Source organism: Ornithodoros turicata, chromosome 10 (genome assembly GCF_037126465.1).
Source record: "Ornithodoros turicata isolate Travis chromosome 10, ASM3712646v1, whole genome shotgun sequence".
Classification (NCBI taxonomy): Eukaryota; Metazoa; Arthropoda; class Arachnida; order Ixodida; family Argasidae; genus Ornithodoros; species Ornithodoros turicata.
Window position 1 is genome coordinate 8,575,542 of NC_088210.1, and position 19,310 is coordinate 8,594,851.

The 19,310-nt window shown below is 48.1% G+C and overlaps 2 protein-coding genes and 2 non-coding genes across 5 annotated transcripts in view; 1 reads left to right on the forward strand and 3 right to left on the reverse strand.

Annotated features, from left to right (window-relative positions):
• LOC135370098 (COP9 signalosome complex subunit 7b-like) overlaps positions 1-19,310 on the forward strand; it is a 337,544-nt gene that overhangs the window by 84,437 nt on the left and 233,797 nt on the right. The gene's annotated exons all lie outside the window — the stretch shown is intronic.
• Positions 1-19,310, reverse strand: part of LOC135370752 (uncharacterized) — a 97,632-nt gene that overhangs the window by 71,581 nt on the left and 6,741 nt on the right. For both annotated transcript variants that reach the window (XM_064604573.1, XM_064604572.1), the window contains exons 3-4: positions 772-837; positions 532-698 (exon numbers count right to left, since the gene is read on the reverse strand). In XM_064604573.1, the coding sequence (XP_064460643.1) occupies positions 532-698; positions 772-837 (233 nt within the window). The remainder of the gene's footprint in view (positions 1-531; positions 699-771; positions 838-19,310) is intronic.
• Positions 2,292-2,362, reverse strand: Trnas-gga (transfer RNA serine (anticodon GGA)). Its single transcript has one exon. It is a non-coding gene; the product is annotated as a tRNA-Ser (tRNA).
• Positions 2,602-2,673, reverse strand: Trnas-gga (transfer RNA serine (anticodon GGA)). The gene has a single exon. It is a non-coding gene; the product is annotated as a tRNA-Ser (tRNA).

Below are 19,310 nucleotides of genomic sequence, written 5' to 3' on the forward strand. Positions count from 1 at the left end.
CAATGACTTGTTACACTCTGGAGAGGGCTGCCATGAGGGATTCGTGCTCCAGTTTCCAGTGTGTCCAAGGTGTCCAACGTGACCACAGGTTAAATGAGGTCATGTTGATTTCGTTCAGTACCCTTGAATTACGTTTACTGGCCTTAATTACACTCAATTCCCATTAAATCCACGTTACTTACTTTTAATTACCGCCGGTAACCTGCGGTCACCTTCAGTATTTTTTATGTAATCTTTCTCTTAATGACATACATCTTACAGTGAGGGCCTTCAAACTCAACGTTCTTGCTTTAATTGCCTCTAATTACCCCTAACTACCTTCAATTACTCTTAATTAACTTCAACTACCCCAATTTCAAATCATTTAGTTCTATTTACATTTACCCTCTTATATCCCTTCTACATGCCTGTATGAGGCTTCACCGTATCACACACGGATACACATACACAAACATACAGCTTTTCCCATTTTGAGACTCGTAATGTAACGCGTTAAAAACAAAAAACACACACAAAAAGAACAGAACTCACGGAATCATAACTACAATGATGTCAGCGGCTCTCGCAGCCGTGTTGTTTTCCACGATGTGTCGCAGACTTTGTAGCTGAGTCCAGTCGACACTGGAACCACCATTGCTGTCGGGATCAAGCTCTGGTTGCCCTTGAGGCACATACCTCAGCGCTTCTAGGTCACTGACCTAAAATGGGTAGAATGTAAGACGGTGAAATGTGTCTTGAAAGATAAATGAAAAAAAGAAAAAGTACACATACCACATGTGTTCCGCTGGTTTTCAACTTTATATCGCACCCTAGGTGTCGTTTATACTTGAAAGCGAGCTGAAATCAAAACGAAATAGCTCAGTCAGAGGAAAATAAATAATCACTCTTGTCGCACTCATTCTGCAGAAGGGCAGTGCAATATTTGAGAAGCATGACGAGAGATGAGGAGTAATGCATTAACACCCACCTATGGTAATTTACCGGTAATGCATTAGTTTTCAGTAGTGAGAAATGGTACTGAATTACATTTTGCCAGTAAGTAATTGTAATGTATTGCATCTTGACTGAGTGGGTGATACTCCTTACTTTCGTCCAATGAACATTCCGCCACGTGAAGGTTAGGAACATGACATCCAAATCTTTCCAACCCATGTTTAACAATGAGCATTGTTCAACCTAGACGGGGAAAGGCGCAGCCTGGGGAATTATACAAGAGGTCAACATTCGGCAGTGTGTTGTATATCATCTCCTTTCTCCTGTACGAATTCGGGCTAAAATAGAATCAACGAAACATAAACCAGCCTCTATTCGGCTAACGAGGGACAAGTTCATTTGCTGCTTTGTTCTTGTACCGTGTTAGTTTGCCTTGGTTCCCGACAGTCAAGAGACTTCTTTCATGCAGTACAATACGGGAATTCCGTCATCGGCTCACGCTGAACGAGAGTTCGGTATAGCAAAAGATGTCCTGATCGCCGGCAAGGCTAGCAGTTGACAACTTTGAACATCAACTACCGCTACCTTGCAATAAATCTTATCCATAGTTTTTGCATATCAGCCTCGTTTCTGCACGGGTTTAGTGGCACCGATTTGGGGAGTATTCAGGTAGGCGACCCGAGCTCCTACGTCATTGATTACGTAACGCTGCCGCGCAAAAGATGCTGGTGGGCACTATCAGTTCTACTGGCTTGTCAGCGACGCGTTTTTACCGCTTTGTTGCCCACCAGAGCAAAATATAACCGCGAACCGGTCTTCTAATGACATCACATGTTTGTAAACGGAATGTCGTCACGCTTGAGCTTTATGCCCTAAACACATAAATGTAATGCCAGAGCAATGACATTACTTGATGGAAGTCATGGCAATGTTAACGCATTACTAACTTCGAAAAAGTAATGAATAAGTAATGACCCTTCTTCCAGAAACGATTCCTCCCTTTTTGAACGACAATGGTGGTTGAACAGTGCATCTATGCACAACTCTTATCGTCGTCGTATCACCCCCTTACATATTATACATAATATAAGATTATACATAATTTATGCCTAAATTTTGGCACTAGTGGCCCATATATTGGTTCATCCAGTTACATGCCCCTCACATGCACGTGCAGGTATGTGTGATTCATGCACAGTATGTCTATACAATTCAAAGAGACACCATGGATGCTCGTACCATGGTGGTACCCGGTACCTCCCAGCCTCGACGTGACATGGCCAGCACGCTAACCACTGAGCCACGGGAGCTGGTGCGAATGTAGAATATCGAAATGCAAACAACTCAGGGAAAAGAGGTGCTGACGCCAGGAATCGAACCTGGGTCTTCAGATTTCCGGTCAGATATGCTACCACTACACCACACCAGCACGCCGTTTTCCTTTGAGCGCCTCTCAAGTACGGGGGGGACGGACAACCAACCACGCTATTCCCATTCTCTCTTACATCTTTCTCACTCACTCTCTCATTCAGACACGAGGCAGGGCGATTGTAAACGACGTAAACAACGAGATTTGGCCGAGGCAGACCAACAATTAGGGACGACACAGACAAGTAAGCCTCAAACGCCCAGAAATTAACGAAATGCAAACAACTCAGGGAAAAGAGGTGCTGACGCCAGGAATCGAACCTGGGTCTTCTGATTTCCGGTCAGATATGCTAACCGCTACACCACACCAGCACGCCGTTTCCCTTTGAAGACCCATCAGAAGACCCAGGTTCGATTCCTGGCGTCAGCACCTCTTTTCCCTGAGTTGTTTGCATTTCGTTAATTTCTGGGCGTTTGAGGCTTACTTGTCTGTGTCGTCCCTAATTGTTGGTCTGCCTCGGCCAAATCTCGTTGTTTACGTAGAATATCGAACCACTGCGCCAATCTGCAACGTTGCAAGCCCATCGTCCCAGACTGTGTGCGCGCTCCGATTGGTCGACTATCTTTTGATATATCATTTTGTACGCGCGCATGTGCGTGCAGCGGCCCGGCAACCGTTTCAGCATAGTTTCGAAATAGCACGTATGGGCTTACACGGCGTCCGCGTCCGTCCCCTTGTGTTTCGTGTTTCGGTGGTGTCAATCGGCAGAACAGTTTGTGATTCTACGCGTCTTGTGTTGTTCCTGGAAACGACTATTATCCCACGAACGGTCTATCAATTACAGAATTGGAATGTTTCGTGAGTTGGAGCGGTTGGAGTGTGAAGAACGCGTTCGGGCGCCGTCAGATTTCGAGAGCTTGCAACAAAGACAGGATTACAATTACGTGCCACACAAGCGCCTCCCGCTCTGCATGCAACGAAAGAAGATGCTCATCATAAAGTCGGCCGGCACGGCGTCCTCTTGTGTTCCGTGGTGTTAGTCGGCAGAGTTTGTAGAAATGTGTTCGCTGGTATAACTTATGCGTCGATGTAATTCTACGCCTGTTGTACTGTTCCGGGACACGACTATTATCCCATGAACAGTCTATCGACTCCGAACTGGAATGATTCATGGAGTTGGAGCGGTTGGTATATGAAGAACACACTCGGGCGCCGTCGGATTTCGAGGGCTGACAACAAAGACAGGATTACGTGCCCAGTGGCGTATCTAGAGAGGACGGCGCCCATGGCAAGCTGTGCAGTTCTGCCGCTATCGCAGTGTATCCCTATGATGTTGTTCGCGATAAACAAGAAACACTGCGTGGGTTGTCGATGTTTTTATTAACCCAGACCACACACAAAAACTAACACATAGAAAGAAAATCAATTGTCAAATCGGACAATTACAACACTATTTTCCAAGACTTGGCTGCTGTCAGACTGTCTTTGATGTAATCGAAATCCATTGTTTCAGTGTCATGTATCTCTATGCTCAGCAGAGCAAGATCGCAGAGCATTCTTTGACCCATGGAAGCTCGCAAATATGAAAGTATGTTTTAATTTACGGAAAGACCTCTCACAGCCGGCGATGGAAACCGCTAGGGTTAGCATCATCTGGATCGCGATACGAAGATTGCGGAATACGCTCTCGTCTCCACACCGAACAATAAATTCAAGAAGGCCCTCAGGACTCGTTATCTTCACAGCAACATTCTGCAACCTAATTGTTTTTCATAGAGTTGCTCCCCATCAACATCACAGTCGTAAAAACTACCAAAGCAGCTACACTTCTCCTCCATACTGTCTGCGTTTGTGCCATAACATAAACCCTCGATATCGAGAAGGAATCCGAACATGACGTCAGTATCACTCAAACGGGTGAATCTTTCGTCAATCTCTCTGCGAAGACGATCACCCACTCACCATTTTTACCTTCTTAGTTAGCGCTATCGGCGCCCCACATGAAACGGCGCCCAGGGCAAGTGTCCCCACCTGCCCCACCCTAGATACGCCTCTGTAAGTGCCACAATGCGCTTTCCGCTCTGCAAGCAGCGAAAGATGATACTCACCATAAAATAGCACGCACTCATAAAGCTGCCTTAGTATTAAGAAATGAACGGTGTGTTCGTTTAGCTTCAAGTTCGAACTTGGTTACAGTGTGTCAACAACGCAGTTGTCTTCGTATTCACAGTGCACCCATGTGTCAGATCTCTGAATCAGTGTTTTGTGTCAAATAAAGATTTCTTTTAGCCAAAAGAAGCTTCAGTTCTTTTGAAGATCAGGTAACGACGGTAGGCGTGAAATCCGGTAGAAGTCGATGGTAGCCAGAACCGGCCGAAAGGTCAGCTAAAGTTAAGGCTCCTCATTGGCCGACTGGCATTGCATAATTTCTACAACGTTGCACCCTCACTGGTCGTGTGCCCAGTGTTGTGTGAATTATCTTTAACTATGGGCTCTGTTGGCTCTATGGGGAGCTGTTGTAGCATGGCGTGAGCTCCCAGCAACAAACCGAGCGCGAGCGAACACGTTTGAACGCTGACCGTTGCGCGGTGGCACTCTGGCGACGCCTTTCCAAACTGGCGCGCCGAGGGCATGGCCACGACCTACTAGATTATAACGACCATGTCATAATCAGCAACCCCTATGAGCAGCCCGTCCGCACGACCCGCTAGGGGCGCTACTCATCGGCACACCACGATTGGACGATGGAAATTTGAATTCTGACCGGACAATGCGGCGCAGGGAAGGGGTGCCTACGACATGATCGTTATAATCTAGTAGGTCGTGGCCGAGGGCTTCGCACCTATTTTCGTCTCACTGCAGCACTCTCGTGCAGTCGTATTTTCTTTTGCCTGCTTGCAATGATCTTCCATTCATTCAGTCTAGGTTGTTCATGGGGTCGGTGCAGATAAAAGTTGAATTTAATCACGTTGAACCTCACTGTTTCAAGGCACACGGATTGTAGTCACTCTGTCGTGACAGCAGCAAAAAAGAACTACTTTGATAATTTTTCGCAGAGCACAAGGCAACGCCATGTTATAGCTCCTGTGAAAATAGTTGCATAAATTTGTGATGCAAGTCTAAATGTGACCAACTTATGACACGCTTTTAGACGTCCAACAGTAGACGTCTACAGCGAAATATCTCGGCTATGTCTCCGGCTATGTAGACCACCCCTTTTAGACGTCTAAATAATCGGTAGCGTTATGGACGGCTTCTAGACATCTAAATTTATCGGTATCCCCAAAGACTCAAGTTATCCCATTTTTAGACGTTTACTAGTGCACTATGTGTTACCTGGGTTCCTATCAAACATTGTGTTTTTACTTGAACTGCCGCATTTCCGTTGTCATCAGAGGAACCAGCGACATTTTAGCCCGAATGAAACGTCTGATCCGAATGTCGCGCACGCGCATTTGTTATAGGACTCGTTATAGGACTCGTGATTTCTCTCAAACAACCACGCTCTGAGTTGGTCCGAGCGATTGGCATTGACATCGTTTGCAAGATGGCATCTGTTTGCAGCAAGTAGAAAGATGAGTTGCTCAGCTGCAGTGCATGTTACAGTGGGATGCCACGTGTGTTGGCTGTTTCGAACAATGTGTATCACCTGTGGGAAGTTGCTGGATGGAACAACCACGGCCACTTGCGCGCGTCGCTTCTTCTCCGACCTGCCGCCAGCACCCAAATTCTACTGTCAGCGAAGTTTCGCTTTGGAGCCGCGGAGAGCGCCACACAGCACGGGCGAGCAGGCGCTGTACTAGCGGTACTGCACCCGGTAACGCGCACGCTTGTGCCTGAGATCCTCGTTGACATATTTTATCTGCGTTATTTTATTTGGGCATGTGTGTGTGTGTGTGTGTGTGTGTGTGTGTGGCTAAGACTTTTCTAGCAACGGTATCGTGCTTGTCCAGCACATGGTAGTGGAAGAGTGCCGGATGCTCTCATGGATGGGTGTACCTCTCAAGAGCATATGTCTAAGTCAACGAGTTGTGCGTACACAACGACTGGCTATTATTTATTATAGTACAAAAAACAAAATCACACAGGCCAAAAAAAGAGCGCTCCGATTAGGGCTACCTAGAAATTACAGATGTCATTGCGTCAGTTTCAGGGCTTCATGTTTTCATTGAAAATCTTCATTTTATATGAGATATTTCACTCATAACCTCAAGACCTGTCTTGAAAGTGGCTCGGGGAAAACTCAGTTCCTCCACCCCTACTTTGAGTCGTTGTGTGGTCAGCGGTATCACACTAGTTTCACCGCAATACTATCCAACAAATTTGTACGTCGTTGTTCTTGATGGTAGATTGAAAGAAAGATTGATGGTAGAAAAACCGATGGTATTTTGTGGTGCGACAAGCAGGAACTTGTCCTCTCCGCTAACAAGACACAGCGGCACAGAACAGTTTTTTGGTATATTCCGCGTCGTCCTCAACGATGATCACTGCTGCCACACTTCTGTTCTGTCGTACATGACTTTAGTAACCGTCAGGCATAAGCAGACTCCCCGAACCTCAAAACAAAGTACGGAATACGGGCAGAACGTGATGAAAACCAGCTGATATGCGCTTCCTGCCCGTCCGCGTTGTGCAGTGCCGCCACGGCGGAATCCCGAAACTCTGCAATCAGCTCTTCCATTGTTTTCCTAAGAAGGCGGCAGGCCGGAAGAGAAGCGACGCGCGCAAATGGCCGTGGAAGGACGTATTGAACTCGGCGTTTAACACGCTTCAACGTCCAGTCATGCCGTGCTGCTTGGGCATTTGGTACAACAGGCGTTTGTACTATTTTCTGCACTTTCAGTCAATATGGGGTGTACACGGGTAATAAGGGGCCCGTATTGCCAGTATTTCCCCATATTGGCTGAAACTTGGCAGTATCGGCCCACATTGCCAAGTTACGACTTGCCACAGGTCAACAGAATGTCATAGATGACCCCACTGCGGTAGCTTACAAACGGCTTCCTGTGACTGACCCCGCATGACTAGGACGCAACTTCGGTGGTTCCGGTGTTTCCTTGCACGCAGCATGAGGATCTGTCTTGGCATCCCCAGATTTGGAGGAACGCGGACGGTAAGAGTCCAAGCTCATCACACACCAATTGAAGTCCTCAGGATGAGGCAGACCGCACATTACTATTTGCGTCTCCTAGCTCATCACCGCCGTCAACCATTGGTAGCAAAACTTTACTGGCACAAGCAGATCAACTAATACGAAATCATTGCGGAAGCAAAGCCTAAATTTCTCTTGTTTGTAGTAAAGCCAACACTGTCTTCGTCTCCCCCGTGGGCTCTGTCACTGCCCTCGCTCTTCTCGGGCTTTCCGGGGCTAAAAGTTAAAATATATCAAGTTCCACCAACAGGTCTCCGCCAGATGTAACTGGACATGATGTTAAGCGCCTACGCTGAGCACACTACAGCCTACATCGACAGGTCCTCTACACCTTAGAGCGATAGAGCTTAGACAGAGCGACACCATGTCGCCACTTGGACGGTACTGGTAGGCGTCCTCACAGTCTCTTACGTCTCCTGAAGACGATGGAGGGACTAGTACCGCCCCCTTCGAGGAGATCCCTTGGATTCGATTCCAGAGCCATTTCGTCGTTACACTTTGCAGGAAAGATATCCTACTGAGCCCCCTGCCTCCCATACCCCTGAGGAGCTTGCTAGGCTCTGTCAAGTGTGCTAGGTCCCCGAAATCCACCCAGCATCCCATCGAGCAGGAGCTCTGCACCAGATTCGACTCTTGCAGGAAAGCCCGGCACCGACAGCCTTGGGCCCAGAAGATGTTGCGACAGCAGTCGCTCTTCTGCGCAGATACCAACCTCAACTATTGGCCGGTGCTCGCAGGGTTTCTCCCGACGATGCCATTCTGGACTCACCGGACATCTAGTTCTTTTTTTAAGGTGGGGGGAGGCGCTGAGCGCGCTTATCGGCTAGGGTTGATAAGGCGCCGAGCGCCAGGGAGGGGGAGTTCTTTTGTCTGATCGGCACCTGCCAAGAGGGACAGCGGTTCTACTGACTGGATGTAAGTTCACGTTTGTGGCCCAGTAAAGGAGGTGTTCATTGACTTGTGTCTGTATCTCTCCCTGCAGTGCTTTAGATAGGAGACTGGTTGAGGTCGACACCGAGTGGAATTTGGGAGGACAGAGCCCCACAAAGTTCATCGGCAGCCTTCGTTATTCCACCGGTTCAGGTGTCCACAGGTATCGTCTGGACCACTGGACTTCTTCTACGTCTGCAGAGCTTTACGGCATCTTGTCGTTCCTGCGGTATGCTCTGGAGGGCACTCTGTGAATGTGGGCTGTATACACGGACTCCAGGGCAGCCCCGTAGTGCTTAGAGAGCACGGGCGCACTAGGTACATTAGCTCCAATTGTCACTGACATCATCAACAACGCTCAGCGTCTCTGCGACGTAGGTTACTCCATAACGTTTCAGTGGATCCCAAGTCACTATGTACAAAGCGGAAACGAAGAGCTGCCAGACAATGCCTGGCGGTGATACCGAATATGCTGGCCCGTGGCGACAGGCAGAAGCGCATTCGTGTCGGCAATGATCCAACCAACGGCGTCTCAACAATATCGCCGGGACATTACCGACATGTCCTTGTTGCACACCGTCCATCCAACTTTGTCGTTTTCCCTCCCAGGCCATTTTACCCACTGTCTCACCTATCTTCTCCATCGAGTTCGCCTCAATGTGTTCCTCACCCCACAGCTCAGACACAGACAAGGATGTGCTTCTACCAGCTTGTGTTCCAACTGCCGTATGGTGGCAAGCACTGAACACGTCCTCATCGACTGCCCTCTGCACGGTTCGAAGAGGGCAATGCTCCAGTCCCAACTGACCCGTCTCAACAACAAGACGCTCAGCCTTGCAGCAATCTTGGGTAATTGTACTAACCCTGTGCAGCACCTTCAATGCCTGTACTCGTTCTATCTCTTCCTGACGTCTACTAGCCTGCTTGACCTCCTCTGACCTCAGAGCTTTTGCCATGAATGCGGAGATGTGACGTTCACAGCAACACATCTCCGGTGGCCGACCGGATGAACTACAATCCGCATCAGTTGCGACGCACGCGCGCGTGTGATATCTCATTTGCGTGTGTCATTGACTGTGCGAGTGTGTATGCCTCATCTTTTTCATCGTCACCTCAGACATGATTAGAGCAACATGCACTGAGGTACGTAGTTGTAGCAACGAGAGATTGCCTATATGAACGCTTGAGCTAAACGTGCGACCTGTGTATATAGCCCTCGTTTCCCTTCTACTTTTTCCTTTTCATTTTCCTTCGGTTGCAGGTCAAACTTTAGTTGTTAGTCAGCGCCTGTGTTTTTCTGATTCTTCTTGTCCTCTTTTTTTGCGCTGTATTGTGTTGAGTACGGACTGTTCAACTCGGCATCAAGGCCAGGTCTAAAAACAAACGGAGAGACTCGTCGGCTCTCCAGTCACTGGTTTTACAAAGTAATGCCGAATGGGCACAGAATCTTGCGATCATGGATGGTCTCCTGTCCTTTTGTTAGTGAGCAACTATGATGGTTCTGTTGCCGCCTGTTTGCTGTTGGTGCTACAAACACGTCATCCACGTTTGTGACTGGGTTTCAGACGTGGTGGAAACTCAAACCGAAAGTGGAATCGTGGTAGGTATAATAAGCACCTTCGTTGCCTGGAACAGTTGAGAACCCTAGAAACAACGCTAATCTATCCAAGACTATTTTGTCGTTTCATCCTTTTATTTTTATTCTTTCAGAACCAAGTCAGAAGCCAGGTCAGAAGCAAGTCAGAAGTCAGGTGTCGAATTCAATATCTTCCTCTTTCTTATACATATTCAAACTCAAACTCAAGGCTGATACTGCACAAAACCGCGGAAAGCCCGACGCGTCGTGCATGAAATCTGGAAACTGAGAAAAAGAAGTGGAGGGAGTGATTGATTGATTGATTGATTTGCAAAAGAAAAAAATGTTAGTCCCGTGCCACTCGGGACTGGCTACTCCAGGACGCATTATTCAGAAAAGAAGAAAAGGAAACTATACGAATATGTATACTTTGAAACAGAATAGATGAAAACATGGTCACAAAACTTGGCACCAAAAGCGACAGTGTAGGAGAGTTCACGTGTGAAATCTCGATACACAAAAACACAGCGAGCGTCACAGAGTGTTAAAGAGGTCCGCGAGACAAGGTATTGCACAAGTGCGCGTATGACAGGTGTGAGCTGATTTCCGAAACAGGACACTCAAGAACTTTTTCGGTGGAGTGTGGCCGATTATCGTGGTGGTCCAGCGATGACACAAAGGTAGAACGGTGTGCACTACACCTCGGGCAGTCTTGGAGTAAATGAACTACGTCTTCAACAATATCACACAGACAGCAGTCGGGGGACCGAACCTTGCCGGACTTTAAAAAAAAGTTGGCCCCGGTATGGCACGTTGAGGCGGAGCCCGTAGAAGAGCCATGTGATGGGTCGAGGAAGCGCTGATGGCATATAAAAACTGAGATCTGGGTATATCCTGCGCAGGAACGACGTAGAAGAGACACTTCTTGGCCAGTGTTCACTGCACAGACGTCTTATAAGGGCATAAGGGTACCCATTGCACTTAGACATCGGACATCTTGCATAATTTGCTGGACATAACGCTATTCCTTTCAAAGCAGAATCTGGAAGATGAACCGTCGCCAAACAAAGGAAACTTACGGCTGAGCTAGGTAAACAATGAGGATTGGCAGACCACAAATAATCCTCAAATGCCCAGAAAATAACGAATGCAAACAACTCAGGGGAAACAGGTGCGGACTTCACTATCGGACCTCCTGATCTCCGTTGAGCTGCTTTCGACGTAAGACCCAGTGCTCAAAATGCCACGTAATGACGCTGAACCAGAGCGCAGGAAGAATGGTGGTCTGGAACCCCTATCTGTCCCCTGCAACCCGCAAAGAGTTGGTTGGCGCAGCAGTTACATCTCTTTGTTTTCCTTTTTTTAATTGTACTATTTCAAGTAAACTACTCTTTGGTATTCTAGTGGAAATCTGCCTTATTTGTAGAAGAACTGTTCAATTTGTCACCTGGACAGAGAGTCCTCAGCTGTGCAAGCTCCACCGAGGATGTGGAGCCACTTGTATATGTGTCAAGGATGAGGGCACCAAACAGCTGAAATGTCGGCATTTAGCTCAAATAGTACGATAACTAAAACACATATGAGCTAATAATTGGATCATCAATATTATTCAAATCATATGCTACACATGCATAATTTTTATGCATATGCAAGCACAGCTATTGTAGACTGCCACAACAGCAGTGGTTTGAGTACAGCCCTGGTTTGAGAGAAGAAAAGTAATAACACAGTACACAACTTCAGTCCCGGTGAATGCAAATTGATTTAATCCACCTGAGTAACGATCATAAAGGAACAAAAGTCTGCACCTCTTAAAGCAGCCTAGCTTGTTGTGGTGTCAACACGAAAATGTCCTCCTCGTTGTCATATTTGTGCACATGATACAGTAAACTAAAGAGAAACAAAAAACAAAACTTGTGAACAATGTACAGAGCCCGAATGGTAGGCAAGACACTACTGCAAAGAGGAATCTGGAAGGAGGCTGAAGAGAATTTGTCTACTCTGAATAGTAGATTTGTAGCTCTTGACCATGCTGTCTCAACTGAGGGGCTTGAGGCTCCGCTGAGGAAGTTGCCTGTAGCAGATGAGTGAACAGAAAAGAAGCAATACGTATGTTCAATATAATACATCAATATTCTGTTGAAGTATGGTTTCTAAGATCATGCTTAGCGAAGTCTATTTTCATCAACAGTGTACCTGAGTTTAGTGACTATAGGTTCGGTAACTTATATTTTGGCTTTTCGTTTTATTTGCTCTCTCGCGTGCCGTAAACGGCCGTAAGGTTCCGAGACGCAGAGCTTAGAATTCCAGCTTGTGTAGGCTGACCTCTCCTTAAATTTTTCATAATAACAGTAAAAGAAAAACATATGCACAATCCTGAAATCTGTGATACCATTTGGGCCACACGGACTGAGAGATCCTTGCTAGCTCCAATAACGAAAAGTACTCACACTTTTGCGCCGTTTATAGATGGATGTTCTTTCCCCGCTGTCGACAGGCATTGTGATGGAGCTACACCTTGATTCAAAGACACTGAGCTCGGTATCCAGTACGTTGAAGTGAAGAGATTCAGCGTCTCCTTTGTGATCGCAATCATGAAAACATTCGCTACGAGGACGAGCAGTCGGTGGGACCGCACCGTCTTTCCATTCCGGCGATCCGATTGCTTCCTGGCTTCAAAAGCTGTCCGTCTCGTCACTGGGAGGAATATGAAATTGGATGCCCGGCGACGTGAATTAGGGTAATCAACCATCTAACGTCGTCCCGGCATGTCGGCGAAAACCACAGGCTGCGACTGCGATAGACTGCGACCATCGCGCGGAAGCTGGCGTCATGGAGATTTCCACTCCCGATGAACGCGTTTGCGGGATCCTACGGTGCATGCGCCTAGCAGGGCCACGACACTTTACGATGACGTGTCTCGGACCCGGCCGTGGCTCCGGCAAGTTGCTCGCTGTGTCTCCGTGCGGCAGCTCGCCACAGCGCGGCGCCGGTTGTACTCCCTTCGCCGCTCCCTTTAGGTTCGCTTCCGAGAATACTCCTCGCACGACGATTGTAAAACGTTGGTTCTAGACCCAGAAAAATGTTTTCTTTCTGAAGAAAACGAGAAAAAATCATTCCATAGTCAATTTAAGGAAAGTTGTGGTAAACTTATGCATGCACCCTCTCCGAGTTAAAGAACGCCCTCCTCCTGTCACGTGTTCGATCTTCCCCAGGCCCGGACAATATCACGTACCGGGCTATCCGTAACCTAGATGAGCAATGTCAGAACTGCCTGCTCGATGTATTTAATACGTCCTGGAGAGCCGGGAAAGTACCTGACAGCTGGAAGCAAGCGTGACTTGTCCCACCTACTGAAGCCGGGAAAATCTCTCTCTCTCTCAGCTCTCTTCTCTCAGGCCAGTGAGCTTAACTAGCTGCCTTGGCAAGTTGTTGGAGCGCATAATCCTCCACAGAATCGAGTGGTGGCTCGAGAGGCACTCTTTCTTCCCGCAGGAAATGTCAGTATTCTGCAAGAACAGGTCTTACATGGTCTCTGTCCTTGACTTCGTTACGTCGGTGGAAGAAGCAAAGACACTTCAGAAGACAGTGGTGGCTACATTTCTTGATGTTACACTCGCTTACTATACCGCGAGTCACGCCTCCGTTCTGCATCCCCTCACCCAAGCCGGCGTACCCTCCAGAGCTCTCTCATGAATTAAGGACTTCCTCAATGGCAGGCAACTATTTGTTCGCACCCGTAAATGGGATACGGGGCACGTATCGATGACTCATGGAGTTCTACAGAGGAGCGTATTGATCCCAGTTCTGTTTAACGTGGCCATGGCGGGTCTTCGGGGCTCCATTGAAAAAAACCTCTCAATTTCGATCTACGCGGATGGCATCTGTATTTGGCCCAGCGGCAAATCCCGTCCGGACATCCAGCGGCGCCTGCAACACGCTTCGAACACTATTGAGCACTACCTTGCAATGGCCGGCATGGACACCTCGACTGAAAAGTCCGTGGTACTCCCGTTTACGAGAAGGAACATGCATCCCTTCCCTCTTTCAGGTTCCGGTGTACAGCTGAGGAGTGCATCTCTTCATGGTTTCCTAGGTGTCACGGTAGACGCAGGCTGTCTTGGGTGAAGCACATAGCAAGCTTGGAAGCCAAGGTCCACAGGTGGATTGCGGTTATCAGGCATCTGGCAGGCATAAAGTGGGGCAGTGCCATAACGTCGCTTTTGGCCGTCTACCGAGCTTTGGTTACCAGGTCACTTGCATACAGCTCGCCTGTGTTGAATGGCCTTCAACTTTCCTCAGTTCATAAGATTCAGTGCCTCCTGGCGCGGAGTCTCCGAGTGTGCTTGGGAGCCCCTTGGGCGGCAGAAACCCATATGGTCATTGGTGAGGCTAAGGATGCCACGCTTGAAGTGCTTCGCTACGGGGTGACATGTCGGCAGTACCTCCGCGTTCTAGCTCACCATCGACGGCATCCGCTAGTTAGGAAGCTCCAGAGACGGCAGCACACAAGCGTACACCCATGTGTCGGCGAACTAACGGGAACTGGAAATGGCAAAAACGAAACCACCGCCATTCCGTGCTCTGGTCTGTCAAGTTTCGTGATAATAAAGTGACGAACGAACGACAGCACACAAGCAAGTGATGTAGTGGGAAAATATTCACTGCTTATTTGTTTGACGAATCCATATGAGATACGCACATAGTACGCCGAATTTAGATAGCAAATGATGCATTTAGGAAAACGAGCACGTCAAGTTTAGCGGAATGAAGCAGCCAACGGAAGGCAACACCTTCCATGACCAATGGATGGCAGCTCCCATGTGGTCACGCTTTTTTGAGCGTGTCCGACCCCCCTGCGAGTCGTTGCTGAGTTCCTCTCCAGCACTGGACTAATGGACCAACTCAAATAAGACACCTTTCCATCATCATCATTTTCTCATCCCTTCCACAAGCGCAATGGGGCAGTGTAGCGCCATAACGGCGGAGAATGACCCACCACATCATCATCCCATTTATGTATGTGTCGTCGGAGTTCGTTTACATGCGTCTGGAACCGAACGAACAAAGGAGGCATGTTAGAATCTAAGACAGGCAAAGCAGGGATTAGTTGCTAAGAAGTGATATAGCATGTGTGTTGGAATGTGAATTAGTCGCCTACAAGCAATACCATGTTTGAGTTTCTCCTCCGATAGTCCCGTAGTATTTACCTGTGACTGTTGCAAGGGTACAACAGCTCAGTTAGAAGTGAATTGTGCTATGCAGACAAAGGTAGGATGTAAATGCCTAATGAACTTGTTAAATGTGGACAAGTGGCATGTCTGGTAGACGTCCCCCAAATGACCTTAATGTCTAGGGGAGTACTCTATCCTTCCTCTAGCATATTAGTTTTCTGTACTGCTCTTTGTATTCACATACAACTTCGCTACATCGCTTACGGCTGAATGTTGCCTTTACGCCGTACTACCGTTAGTAGACAGGGTGTGTCAGTAGCCCCTTGTGCCCAGATTGTTGCGTGCCAGCGACCGCGAACCATGTGATCATCGCATGTGCCATTTATAGAAGGGAGCGTCACTTGTTGGCAAACGACTTTGCGCGGATTGACAGCCGACCCCTTGACCTCAGACTCATTTTGGGGCCATGGGACACACGAAAGCAGATGTCCGTCATCCTCATCACCATCCTCTTATTTTCCCCCAATAGCAATGGGGTAGCGTTCTGCTCAATGAGCGGAAGTCATCCCCATATCATCGTCATCATGTATTTCTCTCTCTATCTCACATACAACTCGATGCGATATTTTGATCTTTGCAAGTCCTTCTTTGACGGCATCATGCAAGAGCTTGCTCGCCCAGCGACCATCCATAGTAAATGCTTGTCAGTAATGGTGTTTACTTTGCCTGACGTCTGAAAATTCACACATGTCAACCCGACAAAGAAGTGCCGGTTCTTCTTTCTGTATTAGTAAGATTAATATTGCGATAAAATCGTGGTGATGGAGTTGATCAGGAAACTCGTGCTGCAGGTCGACACATGGGACTTGCGTTTTTCTTGAATAGGAAACTATTAAAAGATAGCGTAAGCATTTCTGACAGGCTAGGGAGATATTAATTGTGAAACATTCTTTTTTTTTTTTTTCGATTTCAATACATTCTTTGTAGTCGGCGTTCTGTCCATGAGCGAGAGAGACGAATACCACCGTAAACCTTCCTCGTCCGAACACGTTCTCGGACCTCCATCCGCAGCTTTTCGAAATCGCCGCCAAATGGCTGCGCGAATGTCGACGGAATCTGCACAGCGCGTCCCGCGTAATGTCGTCCAGGTCACGTAGCTACGAAATCCGCGGAACGGACGGAGTTTACGCATAGGCGGGGTGACGTTCGGCTCGTAGGAGCTGATGTGCCGCCATTGCTGCGGAAGATGCACACGTAAGCTGCGTCCGACAGACCGTACCGCCAATGCGCATGTCGAACAATGCACACCAAGGAGTACACTGTCGAATTTCAGAGGAAATGAACAACACCCGTCGAGGCAGCCTATGGTGGGATTTTGCCATTGAGTCATACGTAAAATGTACGATCAAGGCGCATGGACATGGAGTCTACTAGAACGGTATCGCATTTCGTATGCGTTGGGCTGTGCGCCACATGGCACCGGGTACTCTTCTCTTTTTTATGTCCTAAATTTGATTGCGTTGTGACAATAGACTGTATGCAAAACGCATCGCCCTCTTGTAGTGCGCACGGGAACCTATGGAATTCCGCCATGTCTGAGGCTCCCTCCCCGACCCGAGTCATACGCACTACTCACCTCCAGCTATTCTACGCGTGTCTTGCCTCACACATGTGCTGTTTCACTATGTTATTGACACGGTCAGACGAGGAGTTCAAAAGTGAATGCAAGCAAGGTAAGAGTGATTCTGGATTACTTGTTGCATTGGAGCGCGATCATTTCGATTGTGGTAAAGATAATTATGTTAGCCTAGTGCAAAGCTGCTCTTTAATGCCATATCCTACGACATATTCACACAGTTCAGTACAGTCCGTTTAAGAACTATTTAGTGCACCGTATACGCATAAACATTTACATTCGGTACAAAATAAAAGCTTGCGATTGCGGCAAGTATCGATGGCCAATGATCCTAATACCCTCTATGTTACTGCACACTATCGATGACTTATCGACAGTTTTGTCATCACGCTTTCCCTTGGTAGTTTTCGCTCTGGCATCTCCTTGAATGAGAAGACTGATGGCACAGCAAATTCACAGAGTCTCCGTCTTCCATTTGGCACATTTGGGACAAAATCAGTCTCTTGAAAGTGCCGTGAACACACCTTTGCTGTGTCAGGGCCAGTTCTCACTTTGCGACGCCCGACGCTGCGTCGTGAGCGGGCGGCGGAAGTAGAGGCGCATTTCCGCCGCCCGTTCAGCGCGCGCGATTTTCATGTTCCCACCACAGTGGCATTCCGTCGTCCAAAGCAGACGAAAAATAAGAGGCGTGGCCTTTCTGTGACACCTTATTGGTCGTCAGTGTATCGTTCTGGCCAACTCTCGCCGACGTCGTGAACGAGACCGGCATGGCAATTTTTTTGGGCTCGACGTCTCTCCTCTCCCAACGCCGGAGATGCGCGTCTATTTCCGCCGCCAGCTCACGACGTCGCGTCGGGCGTCGTCAAGTGAGAACTGGCCCTCAGCATTGAACTTTGAACGGGTAGGACGCCTGATACACAGGGAAGGCTAACGGACGTATTTTTATTACAGTTTCTATTTTTGTTACTGCTATATTTTCGTTTCCGTTACCCGTTTCTGATACCAGCCTTTCAATTTCGTTTCCGTTATGTTTCCGTTACTGTTTGCGGTAATGGAAAGGCTGTTACAGAGCTGCGGGAGGACAGCCACTCCGGCTCTGTCAGCACCCTGTGTCGCCCAAGTGCTGCTTCGGTGTCACACATACACACTACACAAGTAATTTTACGTCGTTGGGATGCGCACATCTTGCAAGATTTTTTACAAAGTGTAGGAACATGTCTTCTGTATTCTCTCACTCTGAGTCCAGCAACTCAAGATAGTCGTAATCTTCATCCGATGTCGCATTCATAACCGAATGCTCTCAGTAGTAAATAATACTGTCATAGCCTCGGTGAAACGAAAAGAAAAAGAAATAAATAAATAACCAAAAATCGTAGGCTGTTATCCTCGTGCTATGGTGGAGAATAGAATAGAATAGAAATTTTAAAAAAAATGGAAACGTAGCTCGCACTGGTGCGACCAGCTGTTCCTGGACGCTTGACGTGTGGAAGCACTGAATGTTAAAAGATTATATCAGCTCGTATGTCCTTGAGGAATGCGCAGTTTGCTGGTGCTGCCTTGGACAGCTCCCCAGTACCTTCTGTGGTGACCCAGTTTTGGGGACACATGGGGAGCCGTCCGGGACCTCACCCCACCCACGACCCTCTATGCGATCCCTCGACACAGAGATTTTCCACTGGCCAGTTTGGCCGCGTGGGCCGATTTGGCGTATCGAAGTAGGTCAGTGGAAGGTGTCGCGGGAGAGGATCCTGGTGAGGAAGGGGTCACTCATGCCCGGGACTTGGAGGGGTCAGACGTTGCAGCAATAAAGTCAGCAATGTAAGTTATTCCAAACCTGTGTCAGAGCCATTCTTGGTTGGCGATAGGGAACGTACCGGTTATTTAGACAGCACCCCGGTGGGAAAGGCTACCTGCAGGGGCAAATCTTACATCTGGGGCTAGATTTTGAACTTTTCGCTATCCCGTAACGCTCGCTAAACGCTCGTGCTCCCCGGTTGACGGCTTTGCGCGTGACGGATGAACGCGCAAATTTTGAAAAATAGCTATAAAGATCGCTATGTGCACATCAAGATTGAGCCCCTGGCGCCCAAAGTAAGCCTATGTTCCTTTGTCGTCAATTGAGAATGGTTCTGAGCGCGCTACATTTTGGGGGAACACGGGTGTTAGGCGCCTCGTGGTATGGTACATACGCGATCCATGGAGAATCAGTCCAGGCCAGCAACAAAGGGGGCAGTACTAACCCCGGCGAGGTATTAACAAGTGGCGGCAACGGCGATGCCGGAACGAACACAGCAGCAGGTGTGCATCCACCTCTCCCCACTCCACAAGCGGTTAATACCGCTAGCTCATTGCTACAGGTGACAAATATTGTCGCTTCATTGACCCACCAGTTGAATGCGGCGCAGACTAGCCCGCATTCTAACTTTTCCCCCACAGCGCCACCCGAGTATGGCAATTCCGACGTACTCGGGGTATTCCGATAGAAAGTCGGTAGCTGACTTTCTATTGGAGATGGAGAACTATCAGGTTGCATCTAGATC